Here is a 22,129-nt window from a genome sequence, read left to right as displayed (position 1 = left end):
TGAAAATCGGCTTCGCATGGCGTTCAGGGAATCCATAGGTAGAGGTTCAACCGTGCCAAGTATTTGCCCCATCACGGAACGAAACTTCACTAGTGCTTCCTCATACTCTTCACCCTCGAATTTATCTCTTCGCATAATGTCTGTCAGATAGGCCGATATATATCATACAGCAGATTTTCCGCTTCCCAGTATCGCGATTTACGATAGCATTGAAACGAGAAATTGGATGTATGCCAACAGGGGTTTTCTTGACGTGTTCGCAGGCAAGACGGGCCCATTCAAAAAGCCCATCCGCTTTCTTAGCGAGAGCTGTAAACACACTGTTTCCAAAATCTGACACCCCTTCCAGCTCCCTCGATACGTAAGTGTGGATGTCGCGTTCTGTGATGGTTAATGGGATGTCGTCCATGGACATCCGCCGAATATGCTGAGCACCTGAAGGCTCATCGTCGATGTCGCGGATGGGGCGGGAGGTCACAATGATCTGGAAATTGGCTGGGAGTTCGGTGATTCGTTGCGCGCCTAGTTTGCCCGCAAGAATGCGGAGAATGCGGAGCCGTGCCTCGCCTGAACCAGTTAGCAATCGTGTGGGCGATGGCCGACTTGCCCTTGCCTGCAGGGCCAGATAGCCAGAGAACACGCTGAACATCGTCTCCGGTGCTGTTGACCCAGTCCATGATCTCGGATATGATTTCCGTGCGCATCCCTGGCAGGCATTGTTTCCCAGTATCTAGTCCCGCGCCTTCTGCATACGTCATACCGCTGAGGTCCAGTGTGTCACCTGACGATGTATGAATAACCTTACCTATACGGTGGATGAATACCTCTACATCGCGAGTAACTTGGTCCCGGAAGCTTCGCATGAGCGCATCCAACACATTGATGTACTGTTAAATCGTATTTTCTGTTTCCGAGATAACATTTTTCCCGAGTCTCTTCCCTATAACAGTAGAGAATTGATAATGAGTGAATGAGCAAAGCACAATAATTCATGGGCTCACAGAAGTTTTTGGTTGCAGAGTAATCTTTAATGAACTGGGAGCACTCGAGAGTCTGCTGAACTATTCGTCCGACAATACTCTGCATCGACGGAATTCCGCTCAGGATCTTGTCTTGCATCATGAAATCGTAGACTTGACTTAACTTCTCGAGAAGTCAGAGTATCGCTTGGTCACGATCTGCTTAAGCGAGGACCATCTGCATGGATGACGGCTGAGTAGGAGATAACTGGAGTAAAACAATACGTACTTCAGATGCATAAGACAAGTAGGCCCAGCACCACCTTTGCGTAAGGGTGTACCTATGCAAAAGGATTAGTTCAGTTCTGGCCGAGAGAATTAGCCCATACATCAGCGAGCGGCTCAATAACACTATCGAATATCCTGAGGGGTTGAAGATATGTGTCCCCGACATTAAATGCAGCCTCGAGATCCACTGGTGTATCTTGGGCGGTGGATACTGCAGATCTCACACGTGTCGAAAGTGGCTTCATGAGCTTTGCGGCCTGTGTGGCGTTCCGAAGTGCAGATTGGGGATCAGTGCCTTGTTCCACACCAGAAGAAGAATCCTGAACCTGTGTAACCAGTAGAAGTTAGATAGATAGAGCAGAACCTGAAATGTGACCTACCTCGATATTCAGAATCGATGAGGCACCTTCACGATCGACGTTTGGGGGAACAGGGTCGCGGCTGCGTGAATCCTTCAAATTTGAGCGCTCGTGTACGATATTAGCCTCATCCCAGTACACAGTATTGGTTTCGACTCACAGAAATCTTTTTGATTACACCATTCGTAAGCTTCCCCGAAACCGACAGATTTTGCCACGGGGTCGGCCCTAGACAAAGGATGCGTTGACGAGAGTCAGCGTTTCGGGTACAATTTCATGAACATCAGCCAGTGACAGCTACGTACCAGGCCGTTCAGCAGCGTTTGTTTTGTTGGATGTCTCAATGTCTGGAGGAGGAACTGACCTCAAGTCCCTCAACTAATTGTCGTCGTTCATGGTGAATAGTTGAGGTCGATGATCAGTCTGAGCGAGTAGGGTGCGACAAGAAGTTAGAGAAAGGGTGGATCCCATGTCGTTTAAATGCATACCCTTGACCGCAACCTGAGGCAATATTTGCTGCTGTATTGACTTCAGCCACTAAGCATTAAGTGGGGCAACACGGAACTTGGGGAAGTCGAAGGAACGACTTGATGAAAGATTTGTGGTAGTACAGAAGTCGACTCATGGACCAGTGCTTGAGGTCGAGAATATTCAACAGCATTAAAACTTAGAAGCTGTTAAAACTGAATGGTGAGTCAATTCAGCCAATCGAGCTGGGGACCTAACTGACGGATAATACGATCAAATTACGATCATAGACTCATAGTAGTAGTATTTGCCGCTACTCGAGCCAACGACTGGCCCGCCATACGGCCCTGTCTGCTGTTGTTAAAGGACTACAAGCTTGATCCTACTGCGACAAATGGCATGAGGAGTATGTAGTGGAGCTGTATAGTGTGATGGGCTTCAGCGGGGGACAAGTGGAAATTGATCGATTGAACAGCCATATCGACACGATACCGTTGCAGACTATTTCAGGTCATGATCGAGTTGTCAATGGACCCGCAGCTTGCCGCTTGAGCTTGAATTTCGAACTTTGTGCTCACACGCATTGACGAAAGCTATACTCTATGAATACTACAAGCGAATAGGCACTTGCTCGCTTCCGTCACCGTCTGCGTCGCATCATGCCGTGGACTGGGCGCTGTTAATATACCTTTGAGCACTGACCATGACGCTGACAAGTCTTCCACATGATGCTTTGTATCGTGTCCTATGCTTTCTTTCTGTCCGCGAAATCATCTGCCTTCGACTGGTGAGAAATTCTTGCTCATCGTTTGCTTATCATATCCCTTCACATTGAACATACTTGTAATGATTGATATAGGTGTGCAAAGACCTTCGCGACTTGACATTCCACACGGCTATATGGCATGATGCGTATAAACATGCAAAACTGCCTCGTCCTCTCGGACCACTTGACTCTCAGTCTCGCGAGTTCCTAGAAAACACCCTCGTCAAAAGCACTCAAGTTGGCGTGAAGTGGAACAAGCAAGCTCTAACGATAACTTCTAAGGCGACTTGGTTTGAACCCGAGTGGTCAGCCTTGCAAGGAGACCATTGGGAAGTGGTAACTGGCTTATGGCTCGTCATCCCGCACATCAGCGGCCCCGACATCCTGTGCTACGATCTGGAGCGCGGGCTGCGCCACGTCGTATATCACGCCAATGGCGCTCAGATACTGTCGTTCAAAAGTGCGACTTCTGAGGCAGCAGACGGAGGATGTATCATGCACGCTATCGTCATGGAAAGCTCTCGCAGCAGCCCGTCGTTCTCACAGTTAGTTGCCTCCAACAATCACATCCAAACGTTGAACATTTTTTGGTAGTAAACTGCTTTCCATTCGTTTCTCTTCTGATGGTCCATCGTTGGAATCCTCCATGGTAATTCCTGGCGATGTAATCGGAATGGGAATGTCGCAGCTATCTGCTGGGAAGCGCTTGCTATGCATGAGCGATCATCTGACTGGTACTTTGAATTTAGCAGTGGATACCCGCACCCGCATCCTGTACTGCTTTCCGCCACCGAGCTCTATTATTGTATGTATGAAATACTTCGACATCGTACACATCCCTCATCATGAAATATAGGACCCTAATTTCGCCACAACTTGTACCCAAGAGACATACCTGAAGCGTCTCATTGCCACTGAAACCCACATTCTTGCGATGTTTACCCCTATCACTATTGTCAGCCAGCTCGACGAGGGAGGAAACTGTCGTGCGATCATTCAGGCGTTCGCTCTCCCATCAGCGGGAATTGCTCCGCATCCTCACCTACTCTTCAACTCACCCATGAAGGCCATTGTTATCTCGATATCGAACGTGTTTCGCTTTTATGCGACTCCATGACCAACGCAGTCACAGGGCAAACCCAAATTAAATTCCTTACCCATTGCATGAGACTTAACCTGACGAAGTACTTTGCTCACCGAGTAACGTTATCCCCTCCTCTGCCAGGGGAGAAATTAGGGAATATATCCCTCTCCACCGAGCAGCTTTTCTCTGTACCAGGTTATGCTAACACCATGAAGTTTACCACGTCATTTGACGGGCACGCGCGTGGCATCTGCGTACTTCATAACGAAAGGGATGGAACAGAATTCTATGGATTTACCATCGACGCTAGCAGTATGGATAAGCCCTGTTCGGGCATTGTTGGACCAGGGGTCGATATCAAAGAGGTTGAAGCGAAAGAGTCGTTTCCCTCGTCTTTGAGGATGACATGGAATGTGAAACTCGCATTCGACGGCTACTTGGGTAGAATCTGTTACAGGAAACGAGGTCAGGCAGGAAGGAATGTACTCGCTATAGTAGATTTGGCTTAGAGGTCATTAGACAGTCTAGACGTGCACGGTCGACTGATGCTGATTGGATATTTAACGTTCTGAAGGATAGATTGTGACGTATCGTATACGCTTCAGATCTTGCTTAGTGGCAGATAGCAGATCCTAGCTTGGCGACAGTGTGTATGGTGTAAGGAACTCGCTGCGCATATGCCGCATCCCAGGTACAGGCAGTTCACACCATAGCGTGATTATGTCGTGGACAAATAAAGCTCTCCCAGTTACTCGACACCACAGGCATCGGATAAACACAAAGTATCCATCGACGCTATCATACTCAAACCTTTCCAGTAGCAGCAGCAGCGTTCTTTTTTTGCTCCTTCAGTTTCTCAATCCGCTGCAAAAGTCAATCAGCATGAGCCACCACACCTCCAAACAAATAAAGAAAACACTCACCAACCGTCTCTCCTCCTTTCTCCTTGCCATCTCGGCCGCCTTCTCCTCCTTAGACATCCCAGCCATACTAGTCGGCGGTGTGTTATCAGTAGTATTTGGGAGAGGTCGAGGAGATGATACTGGCGTTGATCGAGCGCTTGAAGCGGGTGAGAATGCCGGTGCAAGAGTGGAAGGCACGATGGATCTGCGGGGTTGTGGGGAGAGCGTGCGTGAGATCTGGGAGGGATGTGATGTCTTCCATGGATCAGGCGAGCGACTTGTAGGTCGAGATGAAGATGCCATCGCACCCCATTCATCAGGAACTGTATCACATAAATCGGTAAGGAAATCATCAATAAGTACGTGATACATACTTGGAGAACTAGCCCGCAGCGAAATTCCGAATCCTAGACCATCGGTTGCACTCGCAAGCTTTAATTCCGCAGTAGGTGGAGCGCTCTCGAACGCACCTACAGGAAAAACAATCTCAGTTTGGATCCGGTGATATCTTTAAAAGTCAAGGAACATACTCCAATCTCCCTCATCAGCATTGATATCGATCAAATCGTCATTCCACAAATGACTACCCCCTTGCCCTGCCTCGTTAGCAACCTCTTCAGCGAGCTGCGCAGCAAGCGTAGAAGCCGGGGCTTTATTTCCGCCCAGTTGTAGGCCTTTGCTTCTTGATGTATTTGCAGAGGGAGAAGCAGATGACACAGGTAGAGAACTGGTGCGCCCATTGATGTTTGGCGTCAATATTGATGCGTCTACAGTACTCGAGATCGTTGTCTGCATATCCGCAGGGGCAAGCTGAGCGGTAGATCTTTGTAAGGTATCAATTTTAGGCAAGACAGATCAAACGTGCCTTTTTGCCAAGGGACGAAACAGCCCACCCTGTGAGAGCTGCTGCTGCGCCCGTCGCTGAGTTCACAAGGCCAGCCTGGGTGTATGCACCCGGAAGCCTCGTGTTTAGATCTTCCCCGCCATCTTCTGTAGATGCTGTCTCCGGCTATGAAAAAAGGTGTATGTAAGCAATACAAACTGGCATATGTGCTGTAGACCTACCATAGTCGAAGCATGAGTCTCTAAACGCTTGATAAAAAGCTCGACCGCCTTGAACGCCTGGTCACGAACCAACCTGTACATTTGGAGCCATCAACATACATCAAAGTAGTAGAACAAGAGCTGCAGACTCACTTTTCTTTATCCAGCGTAGCACCTACAACAGCTGAAACGACTTTACTAGCCACGTCGTCGATCTCGAAGCACTCCGCGGTTGCCATGAACGCCATAACGCCCGCCACCCGAGCGTGGACGAACGAATCCTTGAGCGCCATACTGAACGCGGGAACGAGAACTTTTCGTTTGGTGTTATACCCTAGCGAAGGGCCCAGCCGGCCGATAAGAATACACGTGTTGGTGCGGATGGAGGCTTCTGGGTCTGATTGGAGGCGGGCGAGGTGGCGGAGGAGTTCGTTGTTGAGAATGCGATCGGATAGCTGTATGAATCATTCTTAACGACATTGTTTATACCTGAAAGTCAACACACCTTGGGAGAAAGTAGGACGATAGCGCGGACAGTAGCTTCTCGTATGACAGCGACTGTGTCAGTGAAACCAGTTTGCTGCGCGGATGAGAATAAAATGAGTTGCCCTGCAAGAATGGACGAAACATGGATCATACCAGGTGTGGCCAAATCCTATCGACAACTGTTTTCTTATCCAGTTTCTCAGCGAAGTCGGGGAGATTGTCGAGAAGCGCGATACGCGTACCACGGTCGGCACTCGCAAAGAGTTTGACCAGGGGTGCTACAACAGCTGAGCCATAGTCGTCGGGTGCGACGTTCTTTCCAAATTGGAGGACGAGAGGGACGATGGTTGCTGCTGAGGCACCGCCGAACTCGAGTGCGGAGGCAAGGCATGGGAGGATGCGGTAAGAGATGAATTCGGGAGGAAATGAAGATGCGGATTCCTTTAGCGTCCTACCCATTCAAGTTACTGAGTAGTTGATGGGTGCGTTTGAGAATCAACACGTACCGCAGTAATGATGCCTTTTCAGATTCACTGCTCAGGGTGAATCCGTCCAGTCCAGCGCAGACCTTGACAAGCCGGTTACGTACGAAAAATCCATGTCCTTCTCCATCCGACTCTGCCATACCAATATCTAGTAGGTTCTTGGGTGACATTCGTAATTTTGCATTCGGGTTAAGGAGCTTTTTGAAGGAAGGAAAGACGGATGAGGGTATGGCGCCTCTGGAAGAAACTTGAGGTGGTGGATGGGGAGGCTGAGCAGTCGGTGGAGGAGGGTGGGTAGGATTGAAGACGGCATGTAGAAGCAGACCGAGAGCGTATCCGTCCGCAGCTGATACTGGTACGCTGTGCATACATTAGAAAGGCGGCTGCATGATGTTGTGAGTGTCGAAAACTGAAAACTCACTCTTTGAGGGCAGACCAACCCTCTTTCTTGACTTCTGGGGGTGCGCATGCCATTGCGTCTGGCATGAGGCCGCCCATGGTCTACAAGGGAATGGTTACTGAGAACTTGGAAGCGCACAAGAGACTTTAGAAAAGGACGCACATATATAACAGAAAGATCATCTTTTGGATTGCTCAACACCTCGAAGCCCCCCAGCTTCCACTCTCCTGAAGGAGTGATAAAGATGGCATTTGGACGAACATTACCATGGGTGGATGAAGCAGAATCGTTCAGAAATGCAAGAGCAACCTGGCGCAGAATGTCAGTAAGGTCTTAAGGTAGACGAGATAGGCAATCCTGACTGAAATTCGGTGTAGTCCCCAAATAAGCCAGTCCTCTCGCTCGCGTGGAACATTGGAGGATGATTGGGATAGCGCGAGAGGTAGAGGTCGAACCCTTTCGGTCATGATGCAAATGGCTGAGTCGGATTCTACTACATCGATGAATCTAAGTACATCAGGATGTCGTATGGTGCGCAGCTTGCGGAGGGAGTTGCGGGCAAGGGGTATGGTGGACTTGTTGAGAGGGTGGGTCAGATCATACTCGAAAACCGAGACCGGGCTACCATCCTCCTGCCTTGTAGATTAGCCTAAACACGACTCGGACTCGTGATGTGAGAACTGGAAACCTACCCGTTTGGTAGCATCATACAAGGTCCAGAATGTCTCGCAGGAATAAACCTTGGCACCCAGCGAGAACGGTAGATTTAGCCCTGATTTCTGGACTAGAGTCGACACCGCAGCAGAGCCGAAGCTGCGAAGATAGTCCATAAAGCCCTCGAGTTATACGAACTAGTCGAGTGCGAATGACAGAAAGAAAGCGTCTACCGCTGCGCCGCAGGCACTAAGCAGGTGACTGCTACTGACGCAAACATTGATTTTGACACGTATAATACACAATCACTCTTCCGTGAAACCGCGTACTTTGAATTAGTAGTGGTGCTACGAGTAGTGTGTACAGGAAACAACGTATATGATATCTGTTCTGTAATCACTGATTTTGTAATATCCGCTTCAGAGGTTCAAGAGGCCCATGAAGGTCCGATACGCCGATAATACGCTCGAAACCGTCATGTTGTACCCACCCTTGCTGACACGTGTACGCAGTGGCACAGTAGAAAGGTTTCATCTCATCTCAAATGAAGTGTGGGGTCCATTGGCAGAATGGAGGGGTCAATTGGATTGAGGTCGTCGCAGATGTAGATGAGTGAGGCCCGATATTTCTGGAAAAGGGCGGGAATAGTATACGTAGGGCCAGAGACGCGACACGACATCAAGAATATGCATGTCGAAGTAGACGCAGTTAGGATTGCTTCGACGCATCAGCTTGCAGCTCGTCGAGCGGAACACGAACAAGCCGTTCTCCAGTAAGCGGTAGGGTGTCGTCACTGGGATCTGACAAGTGCTGTTCCCGGCTGTTTACTGCAGAATAATCAGATCGCTAGCTAATACAGTCGGGACTTTGCTCACAAAACAAACTCAAACTTTGGAACATCAGAGGCCACTGTTCGAGCACCTGACCGTGTACTGTTCGAGAAATTAATGATAGACGAGGATCAAGACTAAAGGAAGAAACCTTGGCCAGCATCAGCCATAACCTCGCAATCATCCGCAAGACCTTCGATGCGTTTGAGGAAAAGAGCACTAGCACGTTCAAGGGCAGCAACGGCCTCAAACTCTTTCTTTTTCTCCTGCAAGCGTGACGTTGCTGCTGCATTGTTGGCCTGCGATGCTAGGGATGCAGTATGTGAAATACGACTAGGAGCAACGGACTGACGCATGGTTTCTATTTGCAAAGGAAGTGATTATTGACGACGATGAGCTTACAGCGTTCGTCGTCGTGGGCAACGATGTCAAGACATTAATTTACAAGTCCGGCGCAGTTTGCCGAACATTACATAATGACATTGATTGATACGTATATGTACGCGCACGACTCGGATGTAAACAAGACACTTTGTGCATGCACATCAGCGGATGGCATCATGATGTACATGAACAAAGTGTCTTGTTTACGTTCATCCGTTGATTCAGTTCAAACTTCAAGCTGAGCTTCAGACTACGCTTGATTGTCTCCTGCATTATCTGACACTTCTCGAATATAATGACGTCCTCGTTCTGATTCTAACTCCGAGTCAGTTCATCGTTTAGGTCGTCGTGATGAAGGCTGCAGACGGCCAATTGGAGTCCCTTTGTTTCTGTCGTCGTACAAAACTTGATCTGTTTGATCCCGTTGAGTTTGTCATTGCTCCGATGACTTCTTGTCCACTCCCTTGTTCTGCCTCACACCGTCTCTTGTGGTTTCGAAGGCTTGCCTCATACCCGACCTGCGAGTCCAATTCCCTCTATTTCCAGTGGCCCCGCTTGACGTTTCGCCACTCTTCCAGGATACCCTGTCATCGTACGATAACAGGACGTCTGCTTGGAGACCAGCTCGTGAGGACTAAGACGGTATTGGATGTGCTTGGTCGGGGTCCGTGACGTGCTCTCGCGAAATAGAGTTGGTATTTTGGACAAGGTAGTGAGAGATTCACTCGGTACACAACGCCGAGAAGCGGTCACATAGATACGGGCTCGAAGGCCAACAGCGATGGTATTGGAGAAAATAATCGTCATTTTCAACCAGGTGATGTCACTACCTTTTCGGCGGTTAGTCAACGCCTTTTCCCCCATACACATATCTGACATTATGCAATATGGGTAACAGTGAATGTCTCAAGTCCAAACTCTACGTGTGCTTGCGTACGTGAGGGCTACGACCAACAAACCGCTTTCTCGAAGTCAATGTCGGCCACCGAATGCGTTGCCGTCTGAAGTAACACGTCGCCATTGCCTGTGCGTTGGGTGTGGGCGGTTGTTCAAACTTCGAACGACGCAGAACTCACTTTCTCCAACTTCTTCTCGTACCCCGTTTCGCTTAGACGTATCCACGAGTGACAACCTCAACTATTTTCAATGAGCAAAGACAATCAATCGAGGGATTTGAGGCCGGTTTCTGTTACAGAAGCGCAAATCCAGCGAAGTAATCGCTAGTGGAAGCTCGGTACGTTGCTCATGAGGATCACTTGAAACGCTGATTCTGACGCGTGCTTCGTCCAGGGCCGACCCCGTGGCAAGATTCGTTGGTTTCTGGGGAAGTTTGAGAATGGTGACCGAGAATACTTCTGTGAGTCGACAAAGATGCATAATTAGTATCCTAGAATAAGGCTGAGATCGTCCAACAGTGCTCGAAGGTGCGATCCTCTTCTCACGAACGTCGGTCATGAAGGTGACTTATCGACTCCGAGTAACCAGGTGGGTCTGGCGTGGAAAATGGTGTTAATCCCTAATCGGCATGTTTGGCTGCCAGAGAAGCTACAGAGTGCATGAATCCACCCTATGACATGTGTTGCGCCTACAGCCCAAGATGCACCAGCGAATCTCGAGCCTGCATGACTTCCAGGATCATATCTTCGACCCCTGGGGATAATTGACTCTGTTGTTACGAAGATCGCTGATGTATGCGCCCTTGCTCTCGACATAGGACGCGTTGAACCTGATCTGAGCACATGGATAACACTGGCGAGATTGCCGCGATGGGTGACCTCCCAGCCTTCTCTACCACTCGCGTTTAATCAATGCGGCGTGTAAACCCGACAGAGCTATCCCTAGGTACTGTTGTACTTCAGTGCATGCATGGAGGTTTCTAAATGACACGACTTCGCATAGGACGTACATGTGTATTTCCCAATAACCAACTGTACTGTGCATATGGCCCGACGCCCGACGATCTTGGCGTCACTGTGACCATGTTTCTGCCTGTCGATGATGTTTGTGTACACTGTATCCTATGAGTCCATGGGTGGATCGCTAGTTGTATCGTTTTGTTAACCTCAACCTCAAATTTAGCCGTGGGCGATTACTTATTGAATTTGATACTCCGACCAGCTGAGAGCCTGAGGCCTTTGGATCCGGAGCTCTATGTGGCCACTTATTGCATTTGAAGTCTAACTCAATGTGTCTGCTCCGACTACATATATCGTCGATCACGCGTTCAACTACCTATTTCAGATGAACACTCATGCGTTCATGTGGGGGTCCTCACTTTCTTCTCACCACTGTTCTGTTTCTTGACCAACTTTTCCGCTTTGGTACTCATTGGATGCATGGTAAACAAGCGTTCGTTGAAGTAAAATGAACGTGTTCGATGCCGCACCGGCGACGCGGGTTTAATACGCATTTGTTACTAGACATGTTCTGGTGAACAAGGTTCGAACGTTTGAGTTTCGGCCGCCTCTCGGGTAAGTTATATTTTTGTCCAAGAGCTCGTGATTATGCACCGGTCACTGACCTGTTGATCGAGGTGGCGCGCGCCAATCACAGGGAAGGCCCTGTTTCTGTCCTTTTGGGGAGGTTTACAGCAAGTCATGGGGATCGACGTAACCCACCTTGGAATGGAGCGCTTTGTTCAAAACATTCAACATCGTACAAGTGCTCTCCAGAATGTCGGTGGCGTCGAGTACAGTGCGGCGGCGAACTGCACGAACGTGCTGGTTTGCTATTGGTTCGGGTCTGGAATAGCAGAGAGCCTCACGAGCTCCAGGCGCTCTTTAATTTGGAACCGCTAATCTCACACACAATATGTAGCAGCAGCCCGGAGGTTCACTGAAACGTGTATTGCGCATTCATAAGGGCGTCGCATACAGCTCTTTGCTCGACATATCGAAACTGGCTCGTACGGCGAAAACTAGCCTTCCCTCGTCGTGTTTTCGAGCATGCTGCAAAATCGCTTTGCTATCTGCTTGCCCTTTTGTCATGGCTAAGCATATTCGCCATGGCTCAGACTGTGGCATCTCAGGCATACACACCTGTTGCTGCGCGATGTCCTGCAGGTTTCAACCTAGTGCGGATGGCTGGTACTCCTGGGAATCAGACCCTCAGCTCATCTGAGGCCTCCTATGTCCAAAATCGCAAGACCAGTGTCCTTCCGCAGGCCTGGAAAACTTATCTCTCAAATGTCTTATCCACCAATCCTTATCTCCCTGATTACGTGTCAAGCATTCTGTCGGGAGATAGCTCCGAGATCCCGACTCTAGGCATTGCAACGAGCGGAGGAGGGTATAGGGCTGCAATCTTTGGTGCAGGAGTGTTGAACGCACTAGATGCGCGGAATTCGTCTTCCGATGCCGCTGGAACAGGCGGGTTGCTCCAGGCAGCAACCTATCTGTCGGGATTGTCAGGCGGATCGTGGTTTGTCACGTCCCTTGCCCAAGCCAATTTCCCCACCATCCAAGATCTCATCTTTGGACCTGCTAGTCCCCCAGTGTCTGACAATTCGTGGGGAGGATGGAATGCTGCCTATGATCTTGCAACGCCAAGCACGAACCTCTCCACGGATTCGGAATATTATATGGATCTTGCGGAGGAGTTGCTTGGAAAGTACGAAGCCGGTTATGTAGTGACATTTGCGGACTATTGGGGACGTACGCTAGCCAGACATTTCGCCAATGGCACTTTCTCGTCTAATTTCTATGACGAGTCGTACACCCATGGAGCTGGTGTATTATGGTCTGCTGTTGCAAATACGTGAGTTCGCTCTCATCCTGTTCACTCCGTTGGCTGATCCTGGTTAAAGGACCTCCTTTGCGTCCTATTCAATACCATTCCCAATTGTGGTCGCAGACCTTCAAGCTCCGGGTCAGAACTCATCTGAGATCATTGCTGAAGACTTCATCCCCTTAAACAATCCTCTATTTGAGTTCAATGTTTGTGAGTTAAGGGACACGGTCTTTTGTTCCTGAGCCCTGAACGCATCTGAACAGTTGAAACGGGTTCTTTCGACCCGCAGCTTTCTGCATTCGCGCCCACCAAATATCTGGGAACGACAAATAACAGTATCTGTGTCACCAACTATGATCAATCTGTGCTTGTCGCTGGATCATCTTCTGAACTATTCAATGAGGCTAATTTCACTGTGGGTTCCGTTCCGATGTTGTCTATGCACGCCTGAACTAGCTGGCAGAATACCTTCAATTCGAGTTATGGGCCCATTTTATCTCTTTTGGCGAGTCTTATGCCTGAACCCGACGTTGAATATGACGTTGCTTCTTGGCCAAACCCATTCTATGGTGTGGCGCCGGACAGTTTTATTGATTCGGCCCAAACGAACCTGAATATGGTGGACGGCGGTGAGGACGGTGAAGTTATCCCCCTGCAACCTCTCCTGGTGAAGGCACGTGCCGTCGATGTCATTTTCGCTATTGATGCAGTAAGCAGTTTCCCTAAGAATGTGACGATCTTCAGCTGATCTTTAACTCAGACCGATGATGTCGACGACTTCGCGGATGGTAGCTCTTTGATTGTGAGCATACACGGTTATTGAATAACTTTCGCATCTGAATCCTTACTAGGCCACACAAAATCGTACTTCGCTTTACCCTTCCGCTTACTCATTCCCTCCCGTTCCCACTTCTATGGGAGAATACACCGCACAAAACCTGACTACGCGCCCGACATTCTTTGGATGCAATACGACCAGTTTGAACGCAAGCACCCCGCTTCTCATATACCTTGCTAATGGTGGCCCACCCTACAATGGCGAAGCTCCCATTACCAATACCTCAACGGATCAAACTTCCTATTCGTCGTCAGAGATCCAGGCAATGCTTAGCCAGACCTTTGTTATCGCGACTCAGGGGTATCCAACAATCGGAGCAACGGAAGATCCAAATTGGCCGTCGTGTCTCGCATGCGCCGTCGTCGACCGTGCAAGGGAGCGAGCAGGGGTGGAAAGAAGTGGTATCTGCACTTCCTGCATGAACAGGTACTGCTGGGATGGAAGCACCCTCACAACTACTGCACCCTACAGCGTATAGGCCACGCATTTGGATAGCTGGGCGCCTTCGGGGTGGCGTCGGTTATTATGGCCATGCTGATGATGTGAAGTCAATTTGTGCAGACGGACACAGTTTGAGTTTTCGTTGTCAGAGCTGATTTATTGTTGATGCTTTTGGTATCTGTTGGCTGTTAGCGAATTGGACTCGATTACTGGCATGACGTTTGCTTTTGCTGGTTTTGGGGATGCGGCGGTGTCGGGCCCTACTAATCGATTCTGATTCAGCGATGGCGGATCCACGTCACAAGCGTCAGATACGACGACCACTAGCAAGAATTTCAAACGTGCGGCTACTAAGTAAACCTACGGTGTTGATACTGACAGAAGCACGAAGCCGAGCTGTCATTGTCAGCCAAGGATAGGTAGAACCTGACATGCATGCAGACGAATTTGATCCTCCAACCCACTGAAAGGCCTGCTGTCCTCAGTTGTCATTATAAGATGAACTACTTGCACTTTCTTGAGCGAACATGATCCGGGGCTGCGGCTTTTGCCAAGTAAGTTCCAACTTTGTCGAGACGGAAAAGGCAACCACGTGTTATTTAGAAACTCCGCGAACCTATGCGAGCGTCGATAGATGGCAAAGTTGAGTACTGAGCGTTGCGTATCGGCCTTACCCGCTCGTCCTCGTGCTACTGTCTCTTCCAACCTCTCGTTATATGGCGCAAGCGATGCTTCCTGGACTAAGGACGATGCAAATTTCTCCAGATGGATAGATTGACTCAGATGAATCCCAGAATTAAAACAGTTGTCCTCGGAATCTGCCCGAGTCCTCATGGCAAACAAATCGCTGACGTTTAACGGCGTACATTCAACGGTCTGGTTTACTCCTCCGATACGGTGTCGTCTGCATCTTGCTGTTGCCATTTGATACGTGATGGCATTCTGCTGATGTCGGATATTTCCTGTTCTGCCAACCTGATCATTTGATTGTTCACCATTGTAGTGGCGCCTGCTATGATAGCCCGAAGAATGATGCATGGCGGTCTACTCCCCCAAGGCGATTCTATCACTTACTAGAGAAGTTGCCATTTACTATGATCGTCAGGTCCCTCCACAGTCCTCGTTTCTTGTCGAGCTATGAGGTCTTCCGAGTCGTTGGTCTTGGCTGCGTGTACTGGCACGTATTATCGTCTTGAATCTGTTCCCAGCGCGACTGTTACTAATGAAAAATCCGTTTCATAGGCAAAGCGAGTGTCACGGAGGCGAGGGAGCCGGAAGAGGAATATGGTATCCCGGAAGTAGATTACCTGCGAGTCCATTTTAGGATGGAGGAATTGACGTCCAACCGCCATCGGCGACATTCCATTGACCACTAGTGTGACCGCGATTTGGATATGTTTTTGTCACGCTTTATAGATGGTATATATACCAGCTACGTTCTGAATTCCTCATAGGCGTCCTCTCCTTTCTTTCCCCCTCTGTCACTTGTGCCCGCCGACGACGCAGGCCTCTTTTTTGTTGTCTTTGTCGGATTTTTCATTTGCTACACCCACCATGGACTTCATCGCTACCGCTGCGTTCCCAATCTCAGTTTCTTGGATAACCCACAACATCGCTCTCGCCGCTCTTTCTCTTTCTCTGGTCTACGTTGTCTCTCGCGCTATATACAACCTCTTCCTTTCCCCGCTCAGCTCGATACCCGGTCCTTGGTTTGCCGCCGTCTCTAACTTTTGGATCACAACACATGTCTTGCGCCTCCAACAATGTAAGACCAATCACCGCCTGTTCGAGAAGTATGGCCCTGTCGTTCGAATCGGTCCAAACAAGGTCATATTCAAAGATCTGACGTCCATGAGAAGCATCTACTCAGTCCACAAATTTGACAAGAGCACCTTCTACAAGAGTCTTTTAACGTGCGTTTATCTTGTATTTGATACGATTTTAGCTTATCAGTCTCATTTAGTAATGAGAACGATCATGCGTGAGTGCACATTGCAATCTGTTAAGCGCGCATATATGCTGATTTTCTGACCAGTATGACGACATTGGACCATGCGGGACATGTTGCTCGACGAAAGGGCTATGCTCCTCACTATATCCCCGCCAATCTCGTTCTTTTTCAGCCTGAAGCGCATGATTATACCCTCGAGCTTGTTTCGGTATGCCCCTAGAAATTAACATGACATTTCCCTTTTAATGCGCCTATTCCAGGTTCTAGAACATATCGGGGGCAAACATTCTTTGGATTGTCTTGCATTGTTCCGCCATTATATGGTTGACGTTATTATTGCGTCTTCTCATGGTTACCGACAGGGTGCTCTCAGTAAATGGATTGCAGGTGTGGAGGATTCTATGGCCACTGCGATCGCAGATTTCCCAAAGCGAGGCATTATCGTAAGGCGATCGACCTTGCATCAAAATTAGACTGACAGGGGTTGCAGAGAAGCGCGGTGCCCCCTTGGGTGTGGGATTTGATCTGCCGTATTCCCAACAACCGGTGGCGTCAGATGTGCGATTCTGATAAGATTATGGGCGAGGTTGTTCCCTCTCTATGCCTTCAGTGCGGACAATGAAGCTGATTCTCGTCTCTTCTCAAGTTCGTTGGTGCTCGCGTGTACGAGATGCGAGCAGAGTTAAATGCAGGAAAACTTGGTGAATCTGAGAAGATTCCGATGTTGCGACGCCTTCTCCAGTACAAGTATTCCTCTGAACAGGCCATGCCCGACCACGATATCATTTCAGAAATGATGGGACATATGTATGCGTCTAACTCTCGTTCGACTGCCTGTAGTGCGAGCTAAATTGATACTCCTAGGATCGCAGGGTCTGATACTACATCAAACTCGTTGTCCTACTTCTTTTGGGAGCTTAGCCGCAGGCAAGATATCATGATGAAACTGCAGGCCGAACTGGACCAAGCGATGCCTGATCCGCATGCTATCCCTGATATCGCTCTCTTGCAGAAGCTTCCTTACCTGAACGCTTTCGTGAAAGAAGGTCGGGGTGCGCTTCGCTGTAATTTACATCTTTCTCATTACACATGTTATAGGTCTTCGGCTGTACAGCGCCGCACCAAGTCCTCTCGAACGCGTCGTTCCATCTTCCACATCCAAAAATGGTGCCATTAATGAAGCTTTTGATCTTATGGGTTACGCACTTCCTCCTGGTACCATCGTTGCTACCCAAGGCTGGTCTATGCACCGTGATGCATCCATCTTCCCTTCTCCGAAGACCTTCCTTCCTGAGCGCTGGCTCGAGAGACCTGGGAACGCTGAACATCTTTTCAAGATGGCACAATTCCTCATGCCATTCGGAACAGGCTCGCGCGTCTGCGGAGGCCAGAATTTGGCGCAGATGATGTTGAGGATCGCGGTGGCCACTGTAGCGAGGAACTTTGATGTTGTGGCTCCTCCTGAGACCAACGAGCGAAGTATGGAAATCAAGGACTCCTTTGTAATTGACTCTCTTTGTGATCACTGTCCGAGGACTTGACTTATGTGCCTTTTTCTGCAGGTCATCTTTCCTGCTTCGATGGAATGCAAACTGACATTCGTCCCACGAGCTCACTGAGCTCCCTGGCGATTCATCTACCATCACTACGACCCACCACGAGCGTACACGCCTCATAATTTCTCCCCATTCTCATCTCCTATTCCTACTTTAGTGATTAGAGCTCTTATAATCGGCTAATATTCCTCAACGTGGGCTGGCTACCCTGCGAAACCCTCGTCGAACTTGCTTTCGTTGTAGTAGTGTGGACATACTCTTGGTTTTCGCGATGCTATGCAATCGTATTACTATGGTATTCTATTCGGCTGGCCCTATGTATGTAGGTCAATACCCACTTTGTGTCCCTAGTTTTGGTATCTGATATAGACTGACGTTCGGACGTCATATCTAACCTCGTTGATGGAATGGTATGATATAAGACGACGGGACCACCCCAGACTCGAATACATCCAATTTTGGGGACTCTTGGATCATTTAATGCACAGCTCGCCGCTTTACATCGGGAATAGGCGATAGCTCGAGGTGATGGGAGATCATACTAGCTCAGTTAAATTCCTTGGCCAGGTTTAGTGCCTGACATTCCGGCCGAATATTGTCTCTAAACTACCATCTGTATCGTCCACTTAGAACCGACTGACTCGGAGAGGAGCCCGTTAATGGTCGTTCCACTCCCGTATCCAATATCGAGCTACATCATAATTAATCCTCGAGAATTCCTTTAAGATGCTGCATCAAGGTCGCATACAAACGGCTTACGTTCCCAACGCCAAGCCCGTTTGTCAGAACGTCAAGGCCAAGGCCAACTTGTCCGCGTACAAACCGGATTGGAATGATGAACAGGTGATTTTACTACGCGTTGCAAGGAATGTCTTCCTGTTGCTGTCTGATTCCTGAAGCTGTGTTTTCTGTGCTCTCGGGAGTGCCGGTATCACTTCTGCAGCCTAATCGGGTCGTTGAAATGCCGAAGCTCTTCTTGAGCGCTATACTAGTACTGAAGTGCTCCCTAAGATCCTACAATTTCTGTTCAATCTCACCACTCGACACACAAGACAAGGCGACACGAGACTCTTCGCTGTAATATCGATCTAGGTAGTGTGGTTCTACTCCATTGGTCTGAAATTCGTTACGAGAAACAAGCCAAACAGCTCTGAGACGCCTCGAGTTGGTAATCTTTCTTGATGAGCGATACGGAAAAAGATGCAGTGCTTTCGGACGAGGCTCCAGTAGATGATGATGTTGCATCTAAGACCTTGACTAGTGTTTGGAAGAGGTTCCTTGTTAGGTCCGGCGACGCGTCTGTTGAGAATGAAACGAAGAGGGCGATGCAGAGCAGACACCTGATGATGATTGGTGAGTATTCGCTTAGGCGCTCTTGATTTCGATGGTCGATGATGTCATGTACTTAAAACCTTTTCTGGAATCTGCGCAGCGATCGGAGGGACCATTGGGACGGGTATTTTCTTGAGCGCTGGATCTGTGAGTGTCGCTTTGTTCTCATATGAGCGCGTCCTTTGTAACCGCTTTGATTCTTTCGCCAAGGCTATCGCTCTGGCTGGGCCAGGAAGTGCTCTGCTCTCGTATTTTGTTGTCGGGATGTTTGTGTACAGCGTTGTGATCAGTTTGTATGTTTCTAATATCACATCGTTATGTTCGAACTGAACGAAACAAATTGGAGGGGCGAAATGTCTGCTATGTTCCCCGTATCAGGTGCTTTCTCTGTCTTTGGTAGTAGATTCGTCTCTCCTGCGCTAGGATTTACGTTAGGTACCTTACTTCTACCTTGATCTCTCCTCGTGCTGACTGGAGGATTTCTGACAACAGGGTGGAATTACTGGTTTCAGTGGTACTTCTGCCTCCAGGATGAATTTCAGGTTCATTGACCAGTCTGACGATATTTATTCAGGAGTCTTTCAATACGTGAGTATTGCTTCTATCCAGCTTCATTTTCTTTTGAAGAGGCGATCGACTTACTCGTTTGTCATGGTGGTCAGCCAGCGAGCTGACTGCTGCTGCAATCATCCTACAGGTAAGTTGGTTTATTATTGTGTCCTTGATACACCGAGAAAATTGCTGAGAGGATGTTAAATCAGTTTTGGGCGCCGCAAGTCCAGGCCTGGGAATGGGCGCTCGTCATTATTATCCCCGTTTTCTTGCTTCAACTGATTCACGTTCGAGTTTATGGTGCGTGATTGTTGAGTATGTGTGCTAGGTATCCTGATGCTGGTCTACAACAGGAGAGTCCGAGTACTGGTTTGCTCTCGTCAAGGTCCTTATGATTATAGTTTTCATCTTTGTCGGGCTCATCTACGACTGGGGCGGAGTGAAAGGTCATCCTGGACCGGTAAGCAGTGTTCGTAAGCAGTACCCTCTTCTTATCTATACTTGAAGGGTTTATCGAACTTTCGCAACGGGCAAGCTTTTATCGGTGGCTTTCAAAATTTTGCCCAGACTTTCGTCTACGCCTTTTACTCATTCGGCGGTGTTGAACTGGTGGCAATTGCTGCGGGAGAGTCCGTTCAACCGCATAAAACTGTACCTCGGGCTATCAAGGCTACTTTCCTCCGGATAGTCCTTTTCTACATTTTGACCATCCTAACAATTGGTCTTTGCATTAACTGGCAAGACCCTACCTTACTCAGCGCAGCAGACGGTGAGTGACGAATCTGGAGCGGAATTCACCGCTCATCTCTTCGATCTGCTATCAGACTCGGATGTGACAGCCTCTCCACTGACTGTGGTGTTCCAGCGGGCTGGGTTTGGCGCCGCTGCACACGTCATCAATGCTGTCCTGTTGACCGCGGTTTTATCTGCCACGAATTCGTGTTTTTACGCGAGTTCACGCATGCTTCTCTCGTTGGCTAGATCCGGTCAGGCCCCTCGCATCTTTGGCTGGGTAACCAGTCGAGGCGTTCCTGTGCCTGCACTCCTGTGAGTCCACGCTATCGTTTTATGCTCGTAGCATGCAACACTGACACATACGGGTAGCCTGGCGCTCGCAGTATCGTCCGTGACGTTCCTTACAACAATCTGGGGGGAGGGGATCGTGTTCACTTGGCTGCTTAATCTCACAGGAATATCAGCCTTACTTGTGTGGGGCTCGATAGGTTTCATCTCTCTGCGTTTTCGTGCAGCGTATCGAGCTCAGGGGCGTTCGTTGTTGGATTTGCCTTACACTCAACCTTTCTTTCCTTTGTTACCTGCTGGAGTTGTCGTGCTTGCCTTACTGATGTTCATTGCGGAAGGATATTCATCGGTCAAAGAACAGCCATTTGAAGCCAAGGTATGCGTCACCCCTCGCTGAGAAGTCCTTCATCTTACCGTGTTCACGCCAGAACGTCGTCGCCACATACGTTGGTGTTGCCCTTTACATTGTCCTATACCTCGGCTATACTGTCTATGAGCGATTTGGACTTGGAATTCGACAGCATTTCGTGCCGTTACTCGAAGTAGACTTACAAACCGATGCTGTTTGGAAACCTGGAGAAGGTGCAATGATCAGAGATAATGATGGCAAAGAAGAAGAGGGTACTGCTGTCTCGGTAACACCTGGGTGGCGAACTTGGCTATCTTACGCAGCTAAACATGTTTATTGACTACTCAATGGAAGCTATGCTTCAGGCTTTTGGCTTCGGAGCATCATTACTTCTTCCGTCCGATGAACGTCAGTCGTTGGCGCGATCAGTTGTCTTCAGTATGTTACAGGCGCTGAAGCTTCGCTTTCCAAATCGAAGTCACTCCCAGGCCATGGCCGCTGAAGCCTGGCGTAAAGGCCAGCCTCAGCATGGCCCAGGCCGTGGACATCTCCCATGTCTGGCGATGGGGTCTGAAAGCGCCACTATTGGCGTTGTCCACACCAGGCTTCCACAACAGAGGTATAAGAGACGAACGCTTTCAATGGATTTCTCCATCTCATTTTACACCATCGTTCTACCCCATTTTCACAAATCCGATGTGCAAAAGCTCATTATCCGTCACCTTCTGTTCCAATTGCAGAAGTATAGTCTCAAGGGATAAACACGTTGACATCATATGCATATGGCAGAAAAAAGTCGAGAGAGCTCAACGAAAGGGCTCAGTTGAGAATGTTGAGGAATGGAAGGCTATGTGCATGGCAAATGGAGTTGAAACGAGCGGTCCTTGGATCCATTTATGTGGCTGTGTATACTGTTGATGTAAGGGGATTTCAGTTCAACTGGATGACCTCGCACTCATAACTGCTTCGCAGATACGGCGTAGTGCAGCACTCGTGAAGGAGACAGGTGTATGTGGGTGGCGATGGTGTTTGAAACACGACAGATATTCATATTGTGAACCCAATTAGAAATACATGCGAGTCATAGGCTGACCTTGGCCCAGTTGGCGATGGTCATTGTACTTCAGATGAGAATGGTCCATATTGAAGTATACATGGTGCAATCCGGCAGTGACCACCGATGAATAAGCACAATGCACCATGCCAGTGTGGACGGTCAATGCACATTTTCTGTCCGATGACTCATGTG

At 48.9% G+C, this 22,129-nt stretch overlaps 8 protein-coding genes across 8 annotated transcripts; 5 read left to right on the top strand and 3 right to left on the bottom strand.

Moving 5' to 3' along the window:
- Positions 1-494: 494 nt before the first annotated feature.
- BJ212DRAFT_1387759 (uncharacterized protein) lies at positions 495-2,575 on the bottom strand (the record flags this gene model as incomplete). The annotated part of the gene is made up of 5 exons (XM_041336891.1): positions 2,548-2,575; positions 1,349-1,486; positions 1,265-1,300; positions 889-940; positions 495-745 (listed from the first exon to the last, which is right to left on the bottom strand). Coding segments are annotated over exons 1-4 (232 nt in total), but the record flags the coding sequence as incomplete, so codon positions are not given.
- A 202-nt stretch (positions 2,576-2,777) lies between these two features.
- On the top strand, positions 2,778-4,433 carry BJ212DRAFT_1303542 (uncharacterized protein; the record flags this gene model as incomplete). Its single annotated transcript, XM_041333434.1, has 5 exons — positions 2,778-2,861; positions 2,934-3,385; positions 3,435-3,645; positions 3,697-3,930; positions 4,026-4,433. The coding sequence occupies 5 exons, from the start codon at positions 2,778-2,780 to the stop codon at positions 4,431-4,433; spliced, it is 1,389 nt and encodes a 462-aa protein (XP_041187999.1).
- A 1,234-nt stretch (positions 4,434-5,667) lies between these two features.
- BJ212DRAFT_1282118 (armadillo-type protein) lies at positions 5,668-8,071 on the bottom strand (the record flags this gene model as incomplete). Its single annotated transcript, XM_041331671.1, has 10 exons — positions 5,668-5,835; positions 5,892-5,964; positions 6,024-6,325; positions 6,376-6,450; positions 6,510-6,807; positions 6,863-7,201; positions 7,263-7,342; positions 7,404-7,550; positions 7,604-7,873; positions 7,934-8,071. 10 exons carry the CDS (start codon positions 8,069-8,071, stop codon positions 5,668-5,670), a joined length of 1,890 nt encoding a protein of 629 aa, XP_041187998.1.
- A 532-nt stretch (positions 8,072-8,603) lies between these two features.
- BJ212DRAFT_1485729 (uncharacterized protein) lies at positions 8,604-9,081 on the bottom strand (the record flags this gene model as incomplete). The annotated part of the gene is made up of 3 exons (XM_041341022.1): positions 8,604-8,722; positions 8,771-8,827; positions 8,877-9,081. 3 exons carry the CDS (start codon positions 9,079-9,081, stop codon positions 8,604-8,606), a joined length of 381 nt encoding a protein of 126 aa, XP_041187997.1.
- Positions 9,082-12,010: 2,929 nt separating this feature from the next.
- BJ212DRAFT_759465 (lysophospholipase) lies at positions 12,011-14,257 on the top strand. Its single transcript, XM_041344003.1, has 6 exons — positions 12,011-12,865; positions 12,915-13,048; positions 13,102-13,253; positions 13,302-13,547; positions 13,599-13,640; positions 13,690-14,257. Exons 1-6 carry the CDS (start codon positions 12,114-12,116, stop codon positions 14,152-14,154), a joined length of 1,791 nt encoding a protein of 596 aa, XP_041187996.1. The 5' UTR covers positions 12,011-12,113; the 3' UTR covers positions 14,155-14,257.
- BJ212DRAFT_759466 (uncharacterized protein) lies at positions 14,258-14,593 on the top strand. The gene has a single exon (XM_041344004.1). The coding sequence runs from the start codon at positions 14,360-14,362 to the stop codon at positions 14,534-14,536; it is 177 nt and encodes a 58-aa protein (XP_041187995.1). The 5' UTR covers positions 14,258-14,359; the 3' UTR covers positions 14,537-14,593.
- Positions 14,594-15,356: 763 nt separating this feature from the next.
- On the top strand, positions 15,357-18,019 carry BJ212DRAFT_759416 (cytochrome P450). The gene is made up of 9 exons (XM_041344002.1): positions 15,357-16,030; positions 16,081-16,098; positions 16,153-16,276; positions 16,329-16,511; positions 16,559-16,654; positions 16,715-16,875; positions 16,933-17,114; positions 17,167-17,570; positions 17,631-18,019. The coding sequence occupies exons 1-9, from the start codon at positions 15,672-15,674 to the stop codon at positions 17,685-17,687; spliced, it is 1,584 nt and encodes a 527-aa protein (XP_041187994.1). The 5' UTR covers positions 15,357-15,671; the 3' UTR covers positions 17,688-18,019.
- A 567-nt stretch (positions 18,020-18,586) lies between these two features.
- BJ212DRAFT_1387708 (amino acid permease/ SLC12A domain-containing protein) lies at positions 18,587-21,269 on the top strand. The gene is made up of 15 exons (XM_041336890.1): positions 18,587-18,750; positions 18,802-18,977; positions 19,023-19,025; positions 19,060-19,103; positions 19,167-19,249; positions 19,303-19,391; positions 19,449-19,470; positions 19,531-19,544; positions 19,619-19,653; positions 19,718-19,808; positions 19,862-19,968; positions 20,016-20,277; positions 20,333-20,555; positions 20,613-20,907; positions 20,960-21,269. The coding sequence occupies exons 2-15, from the start codon at positions 18,806-18,808 to the stop codon at positions 21,218-21,220; spliced, it is 1,701 nt and encodes a 566-aa protein (XP_041187993.1). The 5' UTR covers positions 18,587-18,750; positions 18,802-18,805; the 3' UTR covers positions 21,221-21,269.
- Positions 21,270-22,129: the final 860 nt, after the last annotated feature.

This window comes from Suillus subaureus (assembly GCF_016647635.1).
Source record: "Suillus subaureus strain MN1 chromosome Unknown BJ212scaffold_44, whole genome shotgun sequence".
Classification (NCBI taxonomy): domain Eukaryota; kingdom Fungi; phylum Basidiomycota; class Agaricomycetes; order Boletales; family Suillaceae; genus Suillus; species Suillus subaureus.
This window is presented reverse-complemented; position numbering and strand designations above follow the sequence as displayed.

Excerpts from the sequence above, each read along its gene's own strand:
- BJ212DRAFT_759466 (XM_041344004.1), top strand. The coding sequence starts at position 14,360 with ATGCGGCGGTGTCGGGCCCTACTAATCGATTCTGATTCAGCGATGGCG.
- BJ212DRAFT_1387708 (XM_041336890.1), top strand. The coding sequence starts at position 18,806 with ATGAGCGATACGGAAAAAGATGCAGTGCTTTCGGACGAGGCTCCAGTA. Across the intron at positions 19,654-19,717 it reads CTGCTGCAATCATCCTACAG|TTTTGGGCGCCGCAAGTCCA; the intron begins GTAAGTTGGTTT and ends ATGTTAAATCAG. Across the intron at positions 19,969-20,015 it reads TGAAAGGTCATCCTGGACCG|GGTTTATCGAACTTTCGCAA; the intron begins GTAAGCAGTGTT and ends CTATACTTGAAG.
- BJ212DRAFT_759416 (XM_041344002.1), top strand. The coding sequence starts at position 15,672 with ATGGACTTCATCGCTACCGCTGCGTTCCCAATCTCAGTTTCTTGGATA. Across the intron at positions 16,277-16,328 it reads ATACCCTCGAGCTTGTTTCG|GTTCTAGAACATATCGGGGG; the intron begins GTATGCCCCTAG and ends CGCCTATTCCAG. Across the intron at positions 16,512-16,558 it reads TCCCAAAGCGAGGCATTATC|AGAAGCGCGGTGCCCCCTTG; the intron begins GTAAGGCGATCG and ends CAGGGGTTGCAG.
- BJ212DRAFT_759465 (XM_041344003.1), top strand. The coding sequence starts at position 12,114 with ATGGCTCAGACTGTGGCATCTCAGGCATACACACCTGTTGCTGCGCGA. Across the intron at positions 13,254-13,301 it reads TCAATGAGGCTAATTTCACT|AATACCTTCAATTCGAGTTA; the intron begins GTGGGTTCCGTT and ends ACTAGCTGGCAG. Across the intron at positions 13,548-13,598 it reads TCATTTTCGCTATTGATGCA|ACCGATGATGTCGACGACTT; the intron begins GTAAGCAGTTTC and ends TCTTTAACTCAG.